General features: G+C 30.5%; 1 protein-coding gene across 1 annotated transcript; it reads right to left on the bottom strand.

Annotated features, from left to right (window-relative positions):
• Nucleotides 1-13,652: 13,652 nt before the first annotated feature.
• On the bottom strand, nucleotides 13,653-14,493 carry LOC149550598 (uncharacterized). The gene is made up of 2 exons (XM_089795123.1): nucleotides 14,336-14,493; nucleotides 13,653-14,085 (listed from the first exon to the last, which is right to left on the bottom strand). The coding sequence occupies exons 1-2, from the start codon at nucleotides 14,382-14,384 to the stop codon at nucleotides 13,916-13,918; spliced, it is 219 nt and encodes a 72-aa protein (XP_089651249.1). The 5' UTR covers nucleotides 14,385-14,493; the 3' UTR covers nucleotides 13,653-13,915.
• Nucleotides 14,494-15,413: the final 920 nt, after the last annotated feature.

The raw sequence follows: 15,413 nt of genomic DNA, 5'->3' as shown, positions 1-15,413 counted from the left end.
ACAACTAACTTTAAATATGTAACTAGATCACACCTTTTTCCAATCTTCTCATCCTTCAATGGATATTTAATAGTTTTGAATATTTTTACATTATCTAATTGTTATCCAAAAGTAGTCAAATAATTTTCAAGAAAACATTCATCTAAAAAAGCAAGATTGCCACACATATCAAATGTACCAGAAAAACATGCATTGAAAAGAAAATATTGGTCATTAGATGGCTTACAAAACAAACCTGATATGAAATCCTTTATAGTTTGAGTTGGTATTTTTATACCACATTTCTACAACATTTCTTTACTATGCATGGTACTACATATAGATCAAAATACATCATAATGGTAACAAAATTGAACATGAGTTTTACAACACGTAACTCTTTCCTTTTTAATCCTTACATACCATGGTTTACACCTTTCAAAAGATCTTTGACTAATGGTAATAGTTAACACCTTATCATCTAAATTTTTTTTAACAATTTAGTTTGAGTCATGCCCAAAAGGTGTTTAGGATGTGGATCACATATTTTTGAGCCAACTCTCAATTTAAGAACACCTCTTGAGTTAGGTGATACTCTTTTATTATCATGCCAAAAAAATTCAACCAAACTTTTAACTTCACTAATAAGTCTCATATCAGATCTTGGGAGTCTACCACTAGAAGTCCACAAACTATTTGTTGGATCATATTCAAAGTTAACCCTTCTATTTACAACTCTTTCTAAAGTTTTACGACTCACATTAAGATATCCATTTGTGTTACTAATAAATCTTTTGTCAGAAGTTGATTTATTAACTAAAGTTGTTGTTATTGCTCATCGTGCTACATTCTTATCTTTATAGCAACTTGTCTTTTGGATAACATTAAAGGCACTAAAAACAGTAGATACAATTTTTTTTAAAGACTCATTTTTATTCTTGGTTTTTGCATACATTCCTAACCTTTTCATCACTTTTTTATTTTAGATGTTTTAATTAGTTGCGACATCAACTGACATTGAAACCCAAATTTCTTATTATAAAAAAAATTTCTATATAATCTATTAGCATGTGTCCTAATCTATCTCCACAAAATCAATCCATGAAGATTATCGAGCACATCATTAGAAAAATGAAAATTGTGTTCATGCACTTCAGTATCATTCAAACATGTTTCTTCAGTCATTGGCGTTTCCATGTCTACATTCATATAAAAAAAAAATTCAATTGGCATTTCATTTTCAATGTTATTTCGAATTTGAATCTCATTTTCCTTTTTTCTCATTATTTCTTTTCTAGCTTGCATTTCCATTGGAGTTTGTTATGCATGATCATTTGACAATCTATTCTCGTGAAGAAAACCTAAATCATTTAAATCATAGCTTGCTTCTACAAAATCACCAATTTCATCATGAGAATAAACTCGAGGGTTTGGAGACACACTTGTATTGAATATTTGATTAGAATGTGCACCTAAATCTCCTTGTATTGGGTTCTCTTCTTCAGCATCTTCATCCATCATGCTATCCTTAATGTCCTCCTCTTCTAAAACAATATTTGAAATTGAACACCCAACATTTCTCAACTCTCTCATTCTTTGTCTTCTCTTTCATTGATGTTGTGCTTCCTTCTCTTTGTTTGTTGCAATCTCTCATTTGTCAAAACTTTCATTTTCTTCTTTCTTTATTATTTTGATCCCATGTTTGCACCAACTTTGAATTCAAATAAATCAAAGCTTGCAAAATGTAGAAGATGACAAGAAAGTAGGACAATATGATAGAAATTACTATTACAGCTCGGGTCTTTCAAACAATGATTGTCTAGTTCCTTGTGGATCATCTTTTGGGACCCAACAGGTATTTATGAATTGAGTGACCAATTTATAACTTTGGCACCCAATTTTTAAATAATTGGGTACACAATTTTAAAATTAGGTACCTGGTACTTTAAATTATCAGGTTCTTGATTCTTACAATGGCTAAATTAGAATCGAGCACCTAATTTTCAAATTAAGAATCAAGTGCCTGATTCTAAAGCCATGGGCGGAAATTTCTCATTAGCATCGGGTTTTTCCTTGGGGAAAGACATGGTTTAGGCTTGGTGGGACCAAATCTATGCCTTTATCTATCAAATTTTGACTAAGGCAATTATTTGACAATTTCAGGCATTGTCAGAATTTTTATATGGTCTTCCTCATCGATTTTTTTGACAAAACAAAAACCCATTATAAATCTTATTGTTCTGACTTCATAAAGGTAAATTTAATAATGCTATGAGTTCATTTTCTATTTTAGCATTATTTAACTTAATCAAAAGTGTCACTTAAACATAAAATAGTGAGACTCACTAAAAATTTAATAACTTTTTTAATTTTTCATATTTCTTAAATTAATTTACATGCCATCAATCTGCGCACAATTCTTTTGAAGTTAAAAAAAAAATTAAAAAGTTAATTTTGATTAAATTATGGTGTCCATACAAGAGAGATTTTAGAAATTAACTTAATCATCAATGAAAAAATAATTTTAAAGAAATCATTAAAAAATGAAGGAAAATTATTCTCATCAATCTTTAGCGTGTCAAGTAACTTCTTTTACAAGAAGTTACAAAACTTTATTTTAGTTGTGTCAAATTATGTTGTTTGTACACGTATGTTGTTTGTACACGAGCATGGTATGGTCCTGAAACAGACATTTTGAAAATGTGGTTTTTAAAGATCCATACAAAACAAAAAAATTATCATATAAGTATTCAAATAATTTATATATTCAAAAATTAGACTTTGAGCACTGCAATTTCTATCTCTAAAATTTCTAATATTCAAACTATAAGTGCCTCAAATTCTAGCATCATTTGACAAAAAAATCTATAAATAGGTATTTAAAACTTCCATTTTTGGCCAAAAGTGAGACCCAACTTCTTGCACTAACCCAATAATATTATCCATATTTAGAAATAGAATTACATATTAATATAAATAAGTGTGTGTATGTTACCCTGTTGATTGTATATGTCTATAAGTTTATAACAATGAAGAGTAATGTTAAAAACTCATACTAATGACTTGAAAGACTTTGTATAATATTTCATCCACTATAGAGAGAGGGGAGACTTAACAAGCCTAAATATGGTATGAATAATGAACTAATCTCTAAAATAAACTTGATTTTATTATGATTTAAAGATCTCTTTATTTAAAGATTTGTTATTCATTTCTTGGGGCAACCACATTACTTGGAGAAAGTGTCTTGATATTCATAATGCATCAAATAACATGAAATAATTTTGTGACTAGTGTTATGGGGTGATGATACATTTTCTATTGTAGAATGGAACCTGTTCCTTTCCTCTTGCACTATATGCTTGATATCATAACAAATGATCTTTGTTCAAAGTTCACTTTCACTTTTTTGTTACAGAAATCTAGTGAAAGAAATCTAACAAGTTATTTCAGTTATGTATATAGCATAAAATGTTTTATATATTAAATATAAAGGCATGAGAATCTAACATGTTGAAAATGGAATTTTTATAGAATCTATACAAGCACCATATTAATATCAATATATTTGCATGAGAAAAGAGCTAGGAGAAATTAAAATGATACTGCGAGACCACCTAGGTACTACAAGGAATCGGGAATATGAAGGCATTCAACACATTTTGAAACTTGATGTGACTATACCTATTAATGCATTAACAGAAGATGTATATTACCTAACATAACATGTGAAAATAAACTAAACCATAGAGTAAATAAGATTCAGATTATATTATTTCTATTATGACTCAATTGTGTAATTTTTTGAGCCAAACCCATTGATCTATTTTCCATGAGTAGTGGTTCATAAGAACTCATCTCTCATGAGTATGAATAGAATAATTAGTACTTGTTACATCTAGGTGACACTCACAACTCCTAGATTTCCTTGGAAGTTACCCACCCTAGTACTACTCCAACTCTAGCACCTCCATAATTAAACCCACCATATCACATGAATTCTATAATATAAAAATATCATACATTTTTTACAATCTAATTATATAAAAAATTATCATATTATGATAATAATATTTGCATATGTAGGAAACATAATAGGTAATTTATTTTGAAAATTGCAATTGAGCAAAGTCCCATTAGAGATCAACAGTAATATCCTTCTCCCCTAATACACTTTCCAATTCCGTGACATGTTGTACCCTCATAATCGTGACAATAATTATCATTCCTACTAAGAACACCATTTTGGGGATTAACGTAACAACAATATACTTTTCTCCCAACACAAAATCCTAGGTTGCAACATGATTTCACATTGGGGCAATTTTCCTCAATGTCACAGGAAGCAGCACAGGGATGTTGAGCTATTGCAATACCTGCCATACCCACTAAATAAATTAGTGCCACTATAATTAATGGCCACCCTTAAACATCACACACTAAAGGAAAAATTAAGCTTGGAAAGAAAGTCAACTTTGAGTATTTAGCACTTTTAGCCCAGGAATCAAGCCTTAGTGTGTGATGTTTAAGTCATTTGATAATGAACATGATGCAAAACAATGTCATTGCCTTTACCATTTTCTTTAACGCCGTCAACGAATGCCAATCCAATCCAATTTATATAGTGGGGTCCCTTTATTTTTGAAAGAGTCATCCAAATATTCATGTTGTGGAGATTTATTGTATCGGGAACTATATAAAGGTGAGCCATTATATTGAGAAAATTAAAATGTCATCCAGAAAACTCATAGAGAAGGGGAGAATGGTGTTTCTAAAATTATTATTTCAAACATTACTGTTGGGAGATTTAGTTGAGGAATTTAATATAGAGTTTTTTTTATTAATTTCTTCCTCCTCCTTGGTAGATTTAATCGAAATATTTGTAAATATCGAATTAATTATTCATTGAGCTAGTTGAAGGTGTCAGGGCTTAATTGTCCCACATCGTCTTCCATTTGTTATTAATCATCCATCTATTCAATGTGGTAAATATTCTAATTAATTTTGTTTGTACTAAATATAATTTTTCTTAAAAGCTTTAGAATCTTCAAGAAAATACAATTTGCATGCTTCAAGATACATCTCAACCTTTCCCAACATCCTCATTGCCTAGGAAAAAATAAGTTCTTTGGAATAATATGTGAAAGTTTGTGAAAATCCATTGTTATTAGATATTGCAGTTGCAACTACTCTGGTAGACATTTATCCAAAATGTGGAGGCATGGACAAGGCATTTTGGAGGCATAGGCAGGGCACATCAACTATTTGACAAAATGCCTCCAAGAAATATGTTCTTATGGGTGACCCACTTTAGCCAATCCACTAACCAAGTGTGGGTTAGTGGATTAGGATAGGGGCATGGTTAAAGGATGGTTAAAGTCAAGAGGCATGTGGTAAAAAAAAATTAATTGTTTAAAGAGCAAAAAGACAAAATGGTTTAATAATACAAACTATTTAATTTGTCTTGTTTAATAAGGGAATTAATTAATTGAGTACATGAATTAATTAAAGAAGATATGGGTTAGTTAATTAGATTATTTTAATGAAGGAGTACCAATTTGGAAATCATATGGTTGTGTCGTGAATAAATAGTTGTTAAAGAATGTCACAATCATTGACGAGATATTTATTTATTATAAAAAATAATGCAAGGCCCATTTTAAGGCTTCATATGTGTCTTCACTTTAGAGACTTTATAGATATTTTTGTTTTCTTGAAGACATTGGGACCAAAATAAAATTTAAGTCATTGATGTATGATCCATTAAAGGTATTGATTAATTGCATTATAGTACAGGCCTACATGGTTGCACTTATCCATATGATCATGGAGAGATGGAGGATAACTTGGAAACCAAAAAGGTGATATAAAAATGATAATACATTGCATTAATTATGTGTTTGGTGGAATTCCATTTGGCATTAGCCCCGCATGATGAGACATTTTCCATAATAATTACATTTGTTTACCTTGTAAACTCAAACATTCACCACAATAATTAAATGCCATGTCCCCTTATAAAGCATAATCCGCCTCACATATTAAATATTTTGGCCCCACATAAATAAATATTTGTCTCATAAAATATTTATTTTAGCCCCATATATCATATATATGTCTATTCGTCGCATTTTAATGGTTTTTTATTACCACCCAAGTACAATGACCCATAAATTTAATTTTTTTCCTACTTTGAAAAACCAATTGCCATTAGAAATTAAATTTTTCCTCTAAAATATTGTTAGATTCACCAAAATTTTATACTTTTTTTAGAAGTGGGTTTGTTAAAGTTAACCTCGATTGTGAGATTGTGTTATTGTAATTAATTGATTATAATTACACTTTACTTGAGTTTACTTGGAATAATGCATTTGCATATTAGTTGTCATGTAGACATGTAGGAGTTTGCATTTTATTTGAGTACATGGTGTATGATGAATCCACATTAGGTCATTTTATTTGTTATCTCATACCTTATTATGTGTGAGACCGACCTTTAGTACTCCTATCACATTATGATCCTCTAACCACATTAGGTCATTTTATTTTTTATCTCATACCATATTATGTGTGAGACCAACCTTTAGTACTCCTATCACATTATGATCCACCACTAGTGGACATGTAATCACACCTAGTGTGACTGATAGGTTATCACTTGCATATCTCTTAGGTATCATGTGTTTCCTATATACTTAGGCATATCTATTGTATATGTATTTGAATGAGCTATTGAGCATTGTAAATTATTGATCATATCATTTTGCATGTCTCTTTTGTACCATCAATTGAGATTCTAGATCTTGCAATTTCATTCATTCCCTTAGGAACTCTTGTTTGGTATCTAAATGACATTAAAAAATTTACCTGGTACAAGAGGCATATGAGTATTCATTTTATAACCATTGAAGAGCATCTTTGCTTCAAAATTTGGAGGGTTGTAATTTAGATCCAAGATGAAAAGCTTGTGTAAGCATCCTGATTAAGATTAGGCCTCACCATTATCTAGGTGTTATTTCAATGAATTTTGACTATAAGTTTTCCTACCTTGGGAAAAAGTAAGATTTGAGGCAAAAATATTTTGCATACCGATCTTGGGAATCCTAATCTACAAATTGGTAGTTTGGATCAAGATTTTTTATTCAAAAAATAATCACATTATTTTCAAAAAAAAATTATTCTATCTCTTTCTTGCATACTATCACAAAATTTGGTAGGAATCCCTTTTTTATAGGTGGAATATTCATAGGGTATGCAAAATAGCCATATCCAGATAGGGCCTTTAGTACATATAATCGATAGTTACTCCTTTTGTTTTAAGGATTGTTTGCTACAGTGCTCAATGAAGAAGAAATTATAAATACAATGTGTGTGGGATTAAAATCCCACACCATATATATATTTCTTGTATGTAGGTACTCACATTACCAAACCAAGGCCTCCACCACAAGCACATTATCAAATAATACTTAATGTTGCTCGAAAAGCTTCATTTTTTAGCAAGAAGAGAAGGTTTAGCTCCTCTGACATTCACATTGCCTAGAATTATGGTTGAACATTGATTTAGTCAAATGATAAATGTTGGATTCGATACTCTTTGATCTGCATTGCAAACTTTGGTATCAAATATTGATTGACTTAGTTGCCCCAATAATCATAGTCTATATCAAGCATGTTCTAGCTTTCCAAGATTCCAAGTTGGTAATTTGTCTTGATATCTTGTGACATTGAACCCATATCAGAAACAACACTTGATATTATCTCAAACCTTGCTTCCAAGCTAGGTAGAAATCGACTCTAGATTGTGAGTCAGTATTGACATCATCTATTTAGTGTGACATCAACATTGCATCTTCAATAATTTCCACCTTCTTTTGCAACTTGCTATCCCACATGATGTGTGTTCCTTGACATACCTCCATGAGAAATAGGCCACAATGCATATGCACACAAGATTAAAATGTATACACTTTTTGTACATTTATTATAGGTCTCTTCTCATCAAACATGGCTTGGAAACTTCAACCCATATACTTGAGCTCTATGTATAGTGAATAAATCCCATACTATGATCTTGTCTACCTATTAAGACACTATAAATGGTCTCTCTAAGATGATCCAATATGGAAACAGCAGGTTGGTGTGCAAAAGGGGGTATAAGTGGCAATGTTTTTTGAAATTAGGTAAACTTTAACTTGAAAGAGAAATTCGAGGATAGTGCACTCATAATTAGGAGTTGTATAAAGAAAAATAATTGTTGTGCTCTGAATCTAGTTTTTTAACTATTACAGATTTTTTTAATGCATCAAATTAATAGGGTCAAACGCATTGCACACAAAAAATTATTCTTAATTTTAAAGAAAACCATAACATAGTTGTTTCTATGTGTTTCATAAAAGATATAGTTAGATTTAGTATTTTGCAAAACCCTTTGGTAAGATGATAAGTAAGAGTGAGATCTAGAAGTTATATATTTTTTGTAATATTTTTGAGTATTTTTTTTATTAATTATTTAAGTTTATATGTCCTAAGAATATAGTACCCATACATGCTCCAGGAATAACTTGCATCAAAATAATTGAAAATGAAAACTTTTTTAAAAAAGTGTAAAAGATCAAGTGTAGAATAGTAATATATGTAATGTTCTTTTTTTAATTTGGTCAATAGATCAAAAGTAATTAATAAAATGGTAGGCATATTTCTTTGAGGACTATAAAGACATGATAAAGAAAATTAAAGTTTTCTATGTTAATTTATTGTCCAAAAATGGAAAACATTAAATGGATAGAAAGATGAGGGTATGTGAGATAATGTTGGTAATTTTAGAGATGCCTACTTCATCATTTGTAAACCTAATGACAAAAAAGTTGAGAAATCATCTTGGAAGATGAAAAAATATGGAGGGAAAATGGGCGTGCAAGCCTTAGGATCATTTTACAACCCACTTTCCAACCCATAGCACATACAAGTTTCTATTTTATAAATAACTTGCATGGGTTTTGAAAACTAAAAAGTATTATTCTAAATTCTACATAACCCATGCAGATTATGTAGAACTAAAAGCATCATTTTTAATTCTGTAGAACCACAGAGGATATGAAGAAATAAAAATATATGCTTGTAAACTTACCATACACTACACATATGCATATGTTTATATATATTAAAATATGTGTATATGTATATATACATATATAAATATATAGATATTTGTGAGTATATATGAATACATCCATGTCTCTCCTTGTTACCTCTCTCTTGTAATCCTTCCCCCATCATTTTCTATGTCTATTTTGAGACCTAATTAATATCTTTGATGTCTATGGCATCACTCTCCCCCTCCCTCTTCTCTCTTTTCATCATCTCTCTCTCTCTCTCTCTCTCTCTCTCTCTCTCTCTCTCTCTCTCTCTCTCTCTCTCTCTCTCTATATATATATATATATATATATATATATATATATATATATATATATGAGAGTAGTTAATGGTTGTATAGATATTTAAGGTGGTTTCAAGTATGGAAACATATACGTGTGACATGTATATGTGATAGGAGTTCAAATTTATTTAGATGGCTTATTCAAGGAGGTGCATATAGCTCAAGAAACTATAATTAGAGCGGTTCAAATATTATAATCTTTGTCAGTTTAACTTTAATCCTATCGGTGGTAAGCCCTATTCTATCAACAGTGGATCCTATTGTATTTTTGGGGTATAGCCACCCAAGAAATGAATCCTACCAAGAATACTACTTCATATTGTATTGAGCATTCTAGACAATTAGTTTTGTTATACAAAATCACCTTTGTATCGTCTTTAAATGGAAGCACTTTATCTTGAAACCTTTTACCCCTCCTTAGTGAGGTTTTGGTCTCTCTCTTTTCTTTCCAATCTTTCTCAAATTTTTAGGTCACCTCTCATCTTTTGACATGGCCCTTTAGGTGTTATTTAACCACTTTTTTTGTTATATCTTCTTGCAGTTTCAAAATTTATTGAACCTTTTTGTACCTTCTTTGAGGCATCCGGGTCCCTTTTTACCCTTACCCCCCTTGGGAATAGATTGACCTAGGTTGACCTATTCCCCAATGAATTTGAATCTTCGGGTCCAAAGTCTCTCAAGTTTTCCAATTCTTTGAATTTGTTCCCCAGTTGGCCTACTTTATTTTCAATCCCAAAAACTAGTCTATAAAAAGTCTTTGGCTCTTCATTTTCACACACATCATCCTAAAAGAAACCAATAACAAACATACACGTGTACTTGATATTTCAAACAAGAATTCTCAAGAATTCATCAAGACCAAGCATTTTTTTTTTTGCATCAAACTTCTTCCTTCAAGGTGGTAATGGAAGTTTGGCTTCTAAAGAGATCTACCACTCCAAATAATTCATTTTCTTCCATTCTTCATCAAAACATGTCATAAATATTTCCATTCGTAAGGTTTTGGCTTCTATGGTTACCTTTTGGTTTCTTTTAGTAAAGGTTATTTCACTTGCATTCTTGACCACATATCAAATTAAATTACATATACAAAGGTAATTGTATTTCTTGTTGATATATTCAATCTTACCACATGCTAGCATTTCCTTTATCAATATTTTTACATCTCAATTTCAAGATTGATTCCTCAAGAAAAATTAAGTTTTACTATGTGGAAGAGCAGGATATCCAAATTGTGGTTATAAAACTAAAAACTAATCGTTGGGACCTTTCCAAAGAAGTTGGATTGACTTTGCTATAGTATCTCAGGAATATGTCCATCTTCCAATAAAGTTTGCAAACACTTTACCACCAATTTGACAAGTTCCTAGAGGTCTAGAAAAAATAGGATTTTTTGAGTTTTCTATCGTGATCACAAATTCACATTCAAAAATTCAATCACAGTTTCAAAACTACAAATTTGTAAAGTAAAAATGTATATGCCCTTGTACATTTCAAGATAATTCCTTCATCATTTATTTCATCTCTTAGTATAGACCTATTTTCATATCTTAATTGGGTTGATCTTGCATATATTTAGCACTTAGATATATCTTACTCTCATCATCGAATCAATTAGTTCAATTAATATTCAAAAAATTGCACATCTTAAAATCAATTTATATTGCATGAAAAAGGACTTGTTTGTGTACTTCCTTGATATAATTTGGGTTTAGCATTGGCATCCTTTCACCCCTTTTGGTTTTTTGAACCTAACTTAGGTTGTATTGAGAGTTACGTTTGGAATTGGTTTTTTCTAGACCTCTAGGAACTTATCAAATTTTACCACTAAACAATGAGAATTAGTTTTTCAGTTTTTCCTAGATTGCATTTGCCACATAAATCTTGGTGTATATTGTAATGGTATTTTTATAATTTTATGCTTATCTTTGCTTTGATGATTTAATGTGCTTTCACCAAAAAATCTTAAGTGGTAATTGTTACATATCAAAAAAAAAAAAGTGTTTGTAAATAACTAATTCACCCCCTCTCATTAATTTGGCATGTTCAACATAGGCAATTATGGATCCTCATAAACAACATTAGGAAAAGCAATAAGGTTGTCTCAAATGATATTTCTCCCCCAAGTTGAGGGAGACTACCTATAAGAATGATGGGATCAATTAGAAGCCAAATTTTAGATAGAAAAATAATGTAGTCTACCAATTGACACAAAGATCTATCACTAACTTACAAAATGACCTCACAAGGAAAAGATTTTGAAAGATCAACTTCAACTAAAGTACAAGCAAAGGAAGTATGATTAAAGTATATAATTAGATAACTTTCAACTTCAAGAATCTATCTAAAATATTACCAATGGCCTTATAAAGTTCATCACACCATAAATGAACAGGAAGATAATAGTGTGCTTTTCAATTTCATATTTGCAATATATTTTTAATAATAATATATGCTAAATATTCATATGCACAACAAAAAAGGCAAACTTGAAACATTAGCAACACATAACGATGACATTTTGTAAATGATAAACTTCTCACTTGAAAAATGATAAAATTTACTATTAATCAATATTGTATCAAGTTAACCAAAACTTCTCACTTGAAAAATGATAAAGTTTATTATTAATCAATATTATATCAAAGTTAACAGATTAGATATTGAATTAAGCTTGATAAAAAATAAGTTAAAAAATCTGAAACAAAAAATAGAAATCTTGCTAATTGACCTAATCATGTACATCTAGAAAAATAAGAGTACAAGTATCCATAAAACATAGATTAATATAAACCCACAAAAAAATCTCCTTTGAGAATTTCCATGTTTAACTTAAAATCAAAGACATTGTGTATTATTTTATAGATTAATACGTTTCTTCAAGGCCCGTTTGGCTAGGGGAATAGGAATAGCTATTCTGGAATAAAAATGAGGCTATGTATTCCTGTTCTCTGTTTGGTTCAGCCAATACCCCAAAATTTATGTTTTCTAAAGTAAATAAAAGTAGAATAGGAATACGTATTCCAATAACACTTATTTGGATGAAATTGCAAAACCCCATTTTTGGGCCAAAATTAGAATACTTATTCCTATTTTACTTCGTATTCCAATTCCGATTGGATGCATCCAAACAAAGATTTCAAAATTTTAAGAATTTGCATATGCCTATTCTGCTTATATTCCCGTTGCCAAACAGACTGTGTTTTCCCACAATTAGTACCACAACTCTCTGTTTTAAGAGCAAAGAATATTCCGCCTCTTCTAATAACGATTTTTAACTTTGATATCCTCAAACACTTGTCTTAAAGTTTGATAAGTATGACTTATTCTATGTTTTATAAGATCATTACAGCACGAGGGTCCTATGCATTCCAATCATGACTCAAATTCTTAAAATTCGCTTGAAATTTCTGTACAACCAGTGAAAAAGAGGGCTACAAATTCAACAGCACTTCATTTCCATAAAGCCCTACGTCAAAACTTATCAATGACAGAATTACCCCTCATCATAATTATTCTGGAATTAAATCGAAGTAAAACAAGTATGGATGTGTTTGAACTTACATGACTATTGATTACAACTTGTCTTTTCACTTTGAATCATTAATCCATACAGTGAAGAACTTTTTATTTCATCTGAATAGCTTAAAATAATGTGTTTTAACCCATACAACTTTCTAAATTACACTTAACAATCTACCATCATAAAGAGAGAGTGGAAAACAGAAAGAAGAAAATAAAAATAAACTGGTAATGAAGGATATTTCTTAAAAATTACCCTTCTAAAATTGTTTCTCTTTTTAACCAAAACCTTTACTTTGTTTATTTGTAAGACTTCATTAAAAAAACATTGGCAAACGCTTTTGAAATTACAGCTGGTTATAACATGCAAATACTGCCAATACTTATTAAAAATCATTGACAAACGCTGTTAAATTACAGCTGATCATGACATACAAAAATGCCAAACAATGCTAAAATTACAGCTGATCATAACATGCAAAACTGCCAAACGCTGTTAAAGTTACAGCTGATCATAATAAACAGAAGTGTCAAACGTTGTTAAAATTACAGCTGATAATAACATGCAAATACTGCCAAAGGTAAGAAACTCCAAATCAAAAGCTGCAAGATTCTGAATAGATATGCTGTCTTATAATAGCGTAAAATCCCATTTTGGTATCTCCTTGAAAAGAAGAAACCCAAATCCAAACATGTAAAAGATTATGCAAGATTTGACAGTTTCAAAAGAAATATCAATTCATTGACAAGTCCGAGAGAAGATTTTTCGGGATGTGATCATAACAACTTTACTTAATAGGTAAAACAGAATATAGTAGCATAAAAATCATATAAAACAGTTGAAACATCATACTTCAGAGAATACTAACAATTGCATAGAGAACTATCTGACATTATCTCCATCCTTATAATATTTATAACTAGGGTTTCCTCCACTCATAACAAAGTTATATGTGTAGTAGAAAGCTTTTGAGATCAACAACGGTCAAAATAACAGAAGCAACCAGAAGCGTGGCATTTTCCGTCATTGGCTCTCTCCTTAGAAGTGCAAATTCTGGCACACTGATCTTCATCATTTGGACATGTATTTGCCGGTGCCTTCTTGCTTGCTCTCTCACAAATCACACCATTGCCAACATCAATTTCTGCTCATAAAACAAACATAAAACCCATCAAAAACAAATCACACTATCAATTTCTGCTCATAAATCAAACAATATAAAGACCCATTAAGGAAAACTCATACTATTAATTTCTGCTCCTAAATCAAACATAAGACCCATTAAAAAGAAATCACACTGTCAATTCATAAATCAAACGTAAGATCCATTAAGAAAAACTCATTCAATCAAAAGAAAAAATGAATTATGATCAAAATGATAGATATTATAGCACCTGAGGCCAGGAGAAGCAGCAAGAGAAATACAAGTGTTTTTCTCTCCATTGCAGAAGAAGATATGAGAAACGTCAGCGAAAATGGAAATTGAAAAATACAAAGGGAGACTCACAACTTATAACCTAATTTCCAATGGTGACATAACGACAAGGTTGTAAATTTTAATAATCAAGGCTGACAAAAAAAGACACACCGAATTATAAAAACCCTAAAAGTTTATCAAGTCAACTATACGTGGAAAGTATGGAGTGGAAAATGGAAACACGGTGACTGGACATCCACTCCCACAATCGTTTTCACGAGTATTTTCCCGATTTCCGAAGGCACAAACATGAGTTCACACAGTGCCCGAATGTCTGCTGTTTATGTGCTCATACTCGATCATATGATTCCATTTCCATCCCACGGAATTCTTGTTGACTAAACCTCGTTTTAAATCATTCCATTGTTGTCATAAGTGAAATGGGTTTGATGGTAGTGCAGAAAAAGTAAACGTTGCAATTGCTAGCAGTGGAGAAAGTGTTCAGGATACTTTGCAGTATCAAAGCCTACGGAAAAAGATAATACTCTAGATCATAGATTCAAAGTTAGGTACAAGGTTGGTTTTTAACTTATTAAAAATAAAATATTTCATTATTCCAATGGGTTCATTAAGAATCTAGTCTTATTGAGATGAGGTTGGGATTGTATCTCATATAAATTTTGGTCAAATGAATACCTTTTAGTCTTTGGCTCTTAACGAATAAGATTGTATGAACTTCTAACATAAAAAAATTTCTAAATTATATTTTAAAATAGTTATTAAGAATAAATATGTATTTAATTTAATTTATTCGTACGAAGTGGTTGCATTTATTTTTTTTTTGTTCACACACACACATATATATATATATGAGTGTATATGTCTATATGTGTCTGTCTATATATACATATATAAAGTTATTAAGAATAAATATATATTTTATTTTATTTTTCCTTGAGATTTTTTTAATCATTGTTGCATTATTTTTTTCTTTGTTCACATTATGTGTGTGTAAGTGTATGTATATATATGTAGATACCTATGTGTGTGTTTGT

Source organism: Cupressus sempervirens, chromosome 7 (assembly GCF_028749045.1).
Source record: "Cupressus sempervirens isolate cs-2001-9-10 chromosome 7, ASM2874904v1, whole genome shotgun sequence".
NCBI classification, from domain to species: Eukaryota; Viridiplantae; Streptophyta; class Pinopsida; order Cupressales; family Cupressaceae; genus Cupressus; species Cupressus sempervirens.
Note: the sequence above shows the minus strand (reverse complement) of the source record. Positions and strands in the feature narration are given on the sequence as shown.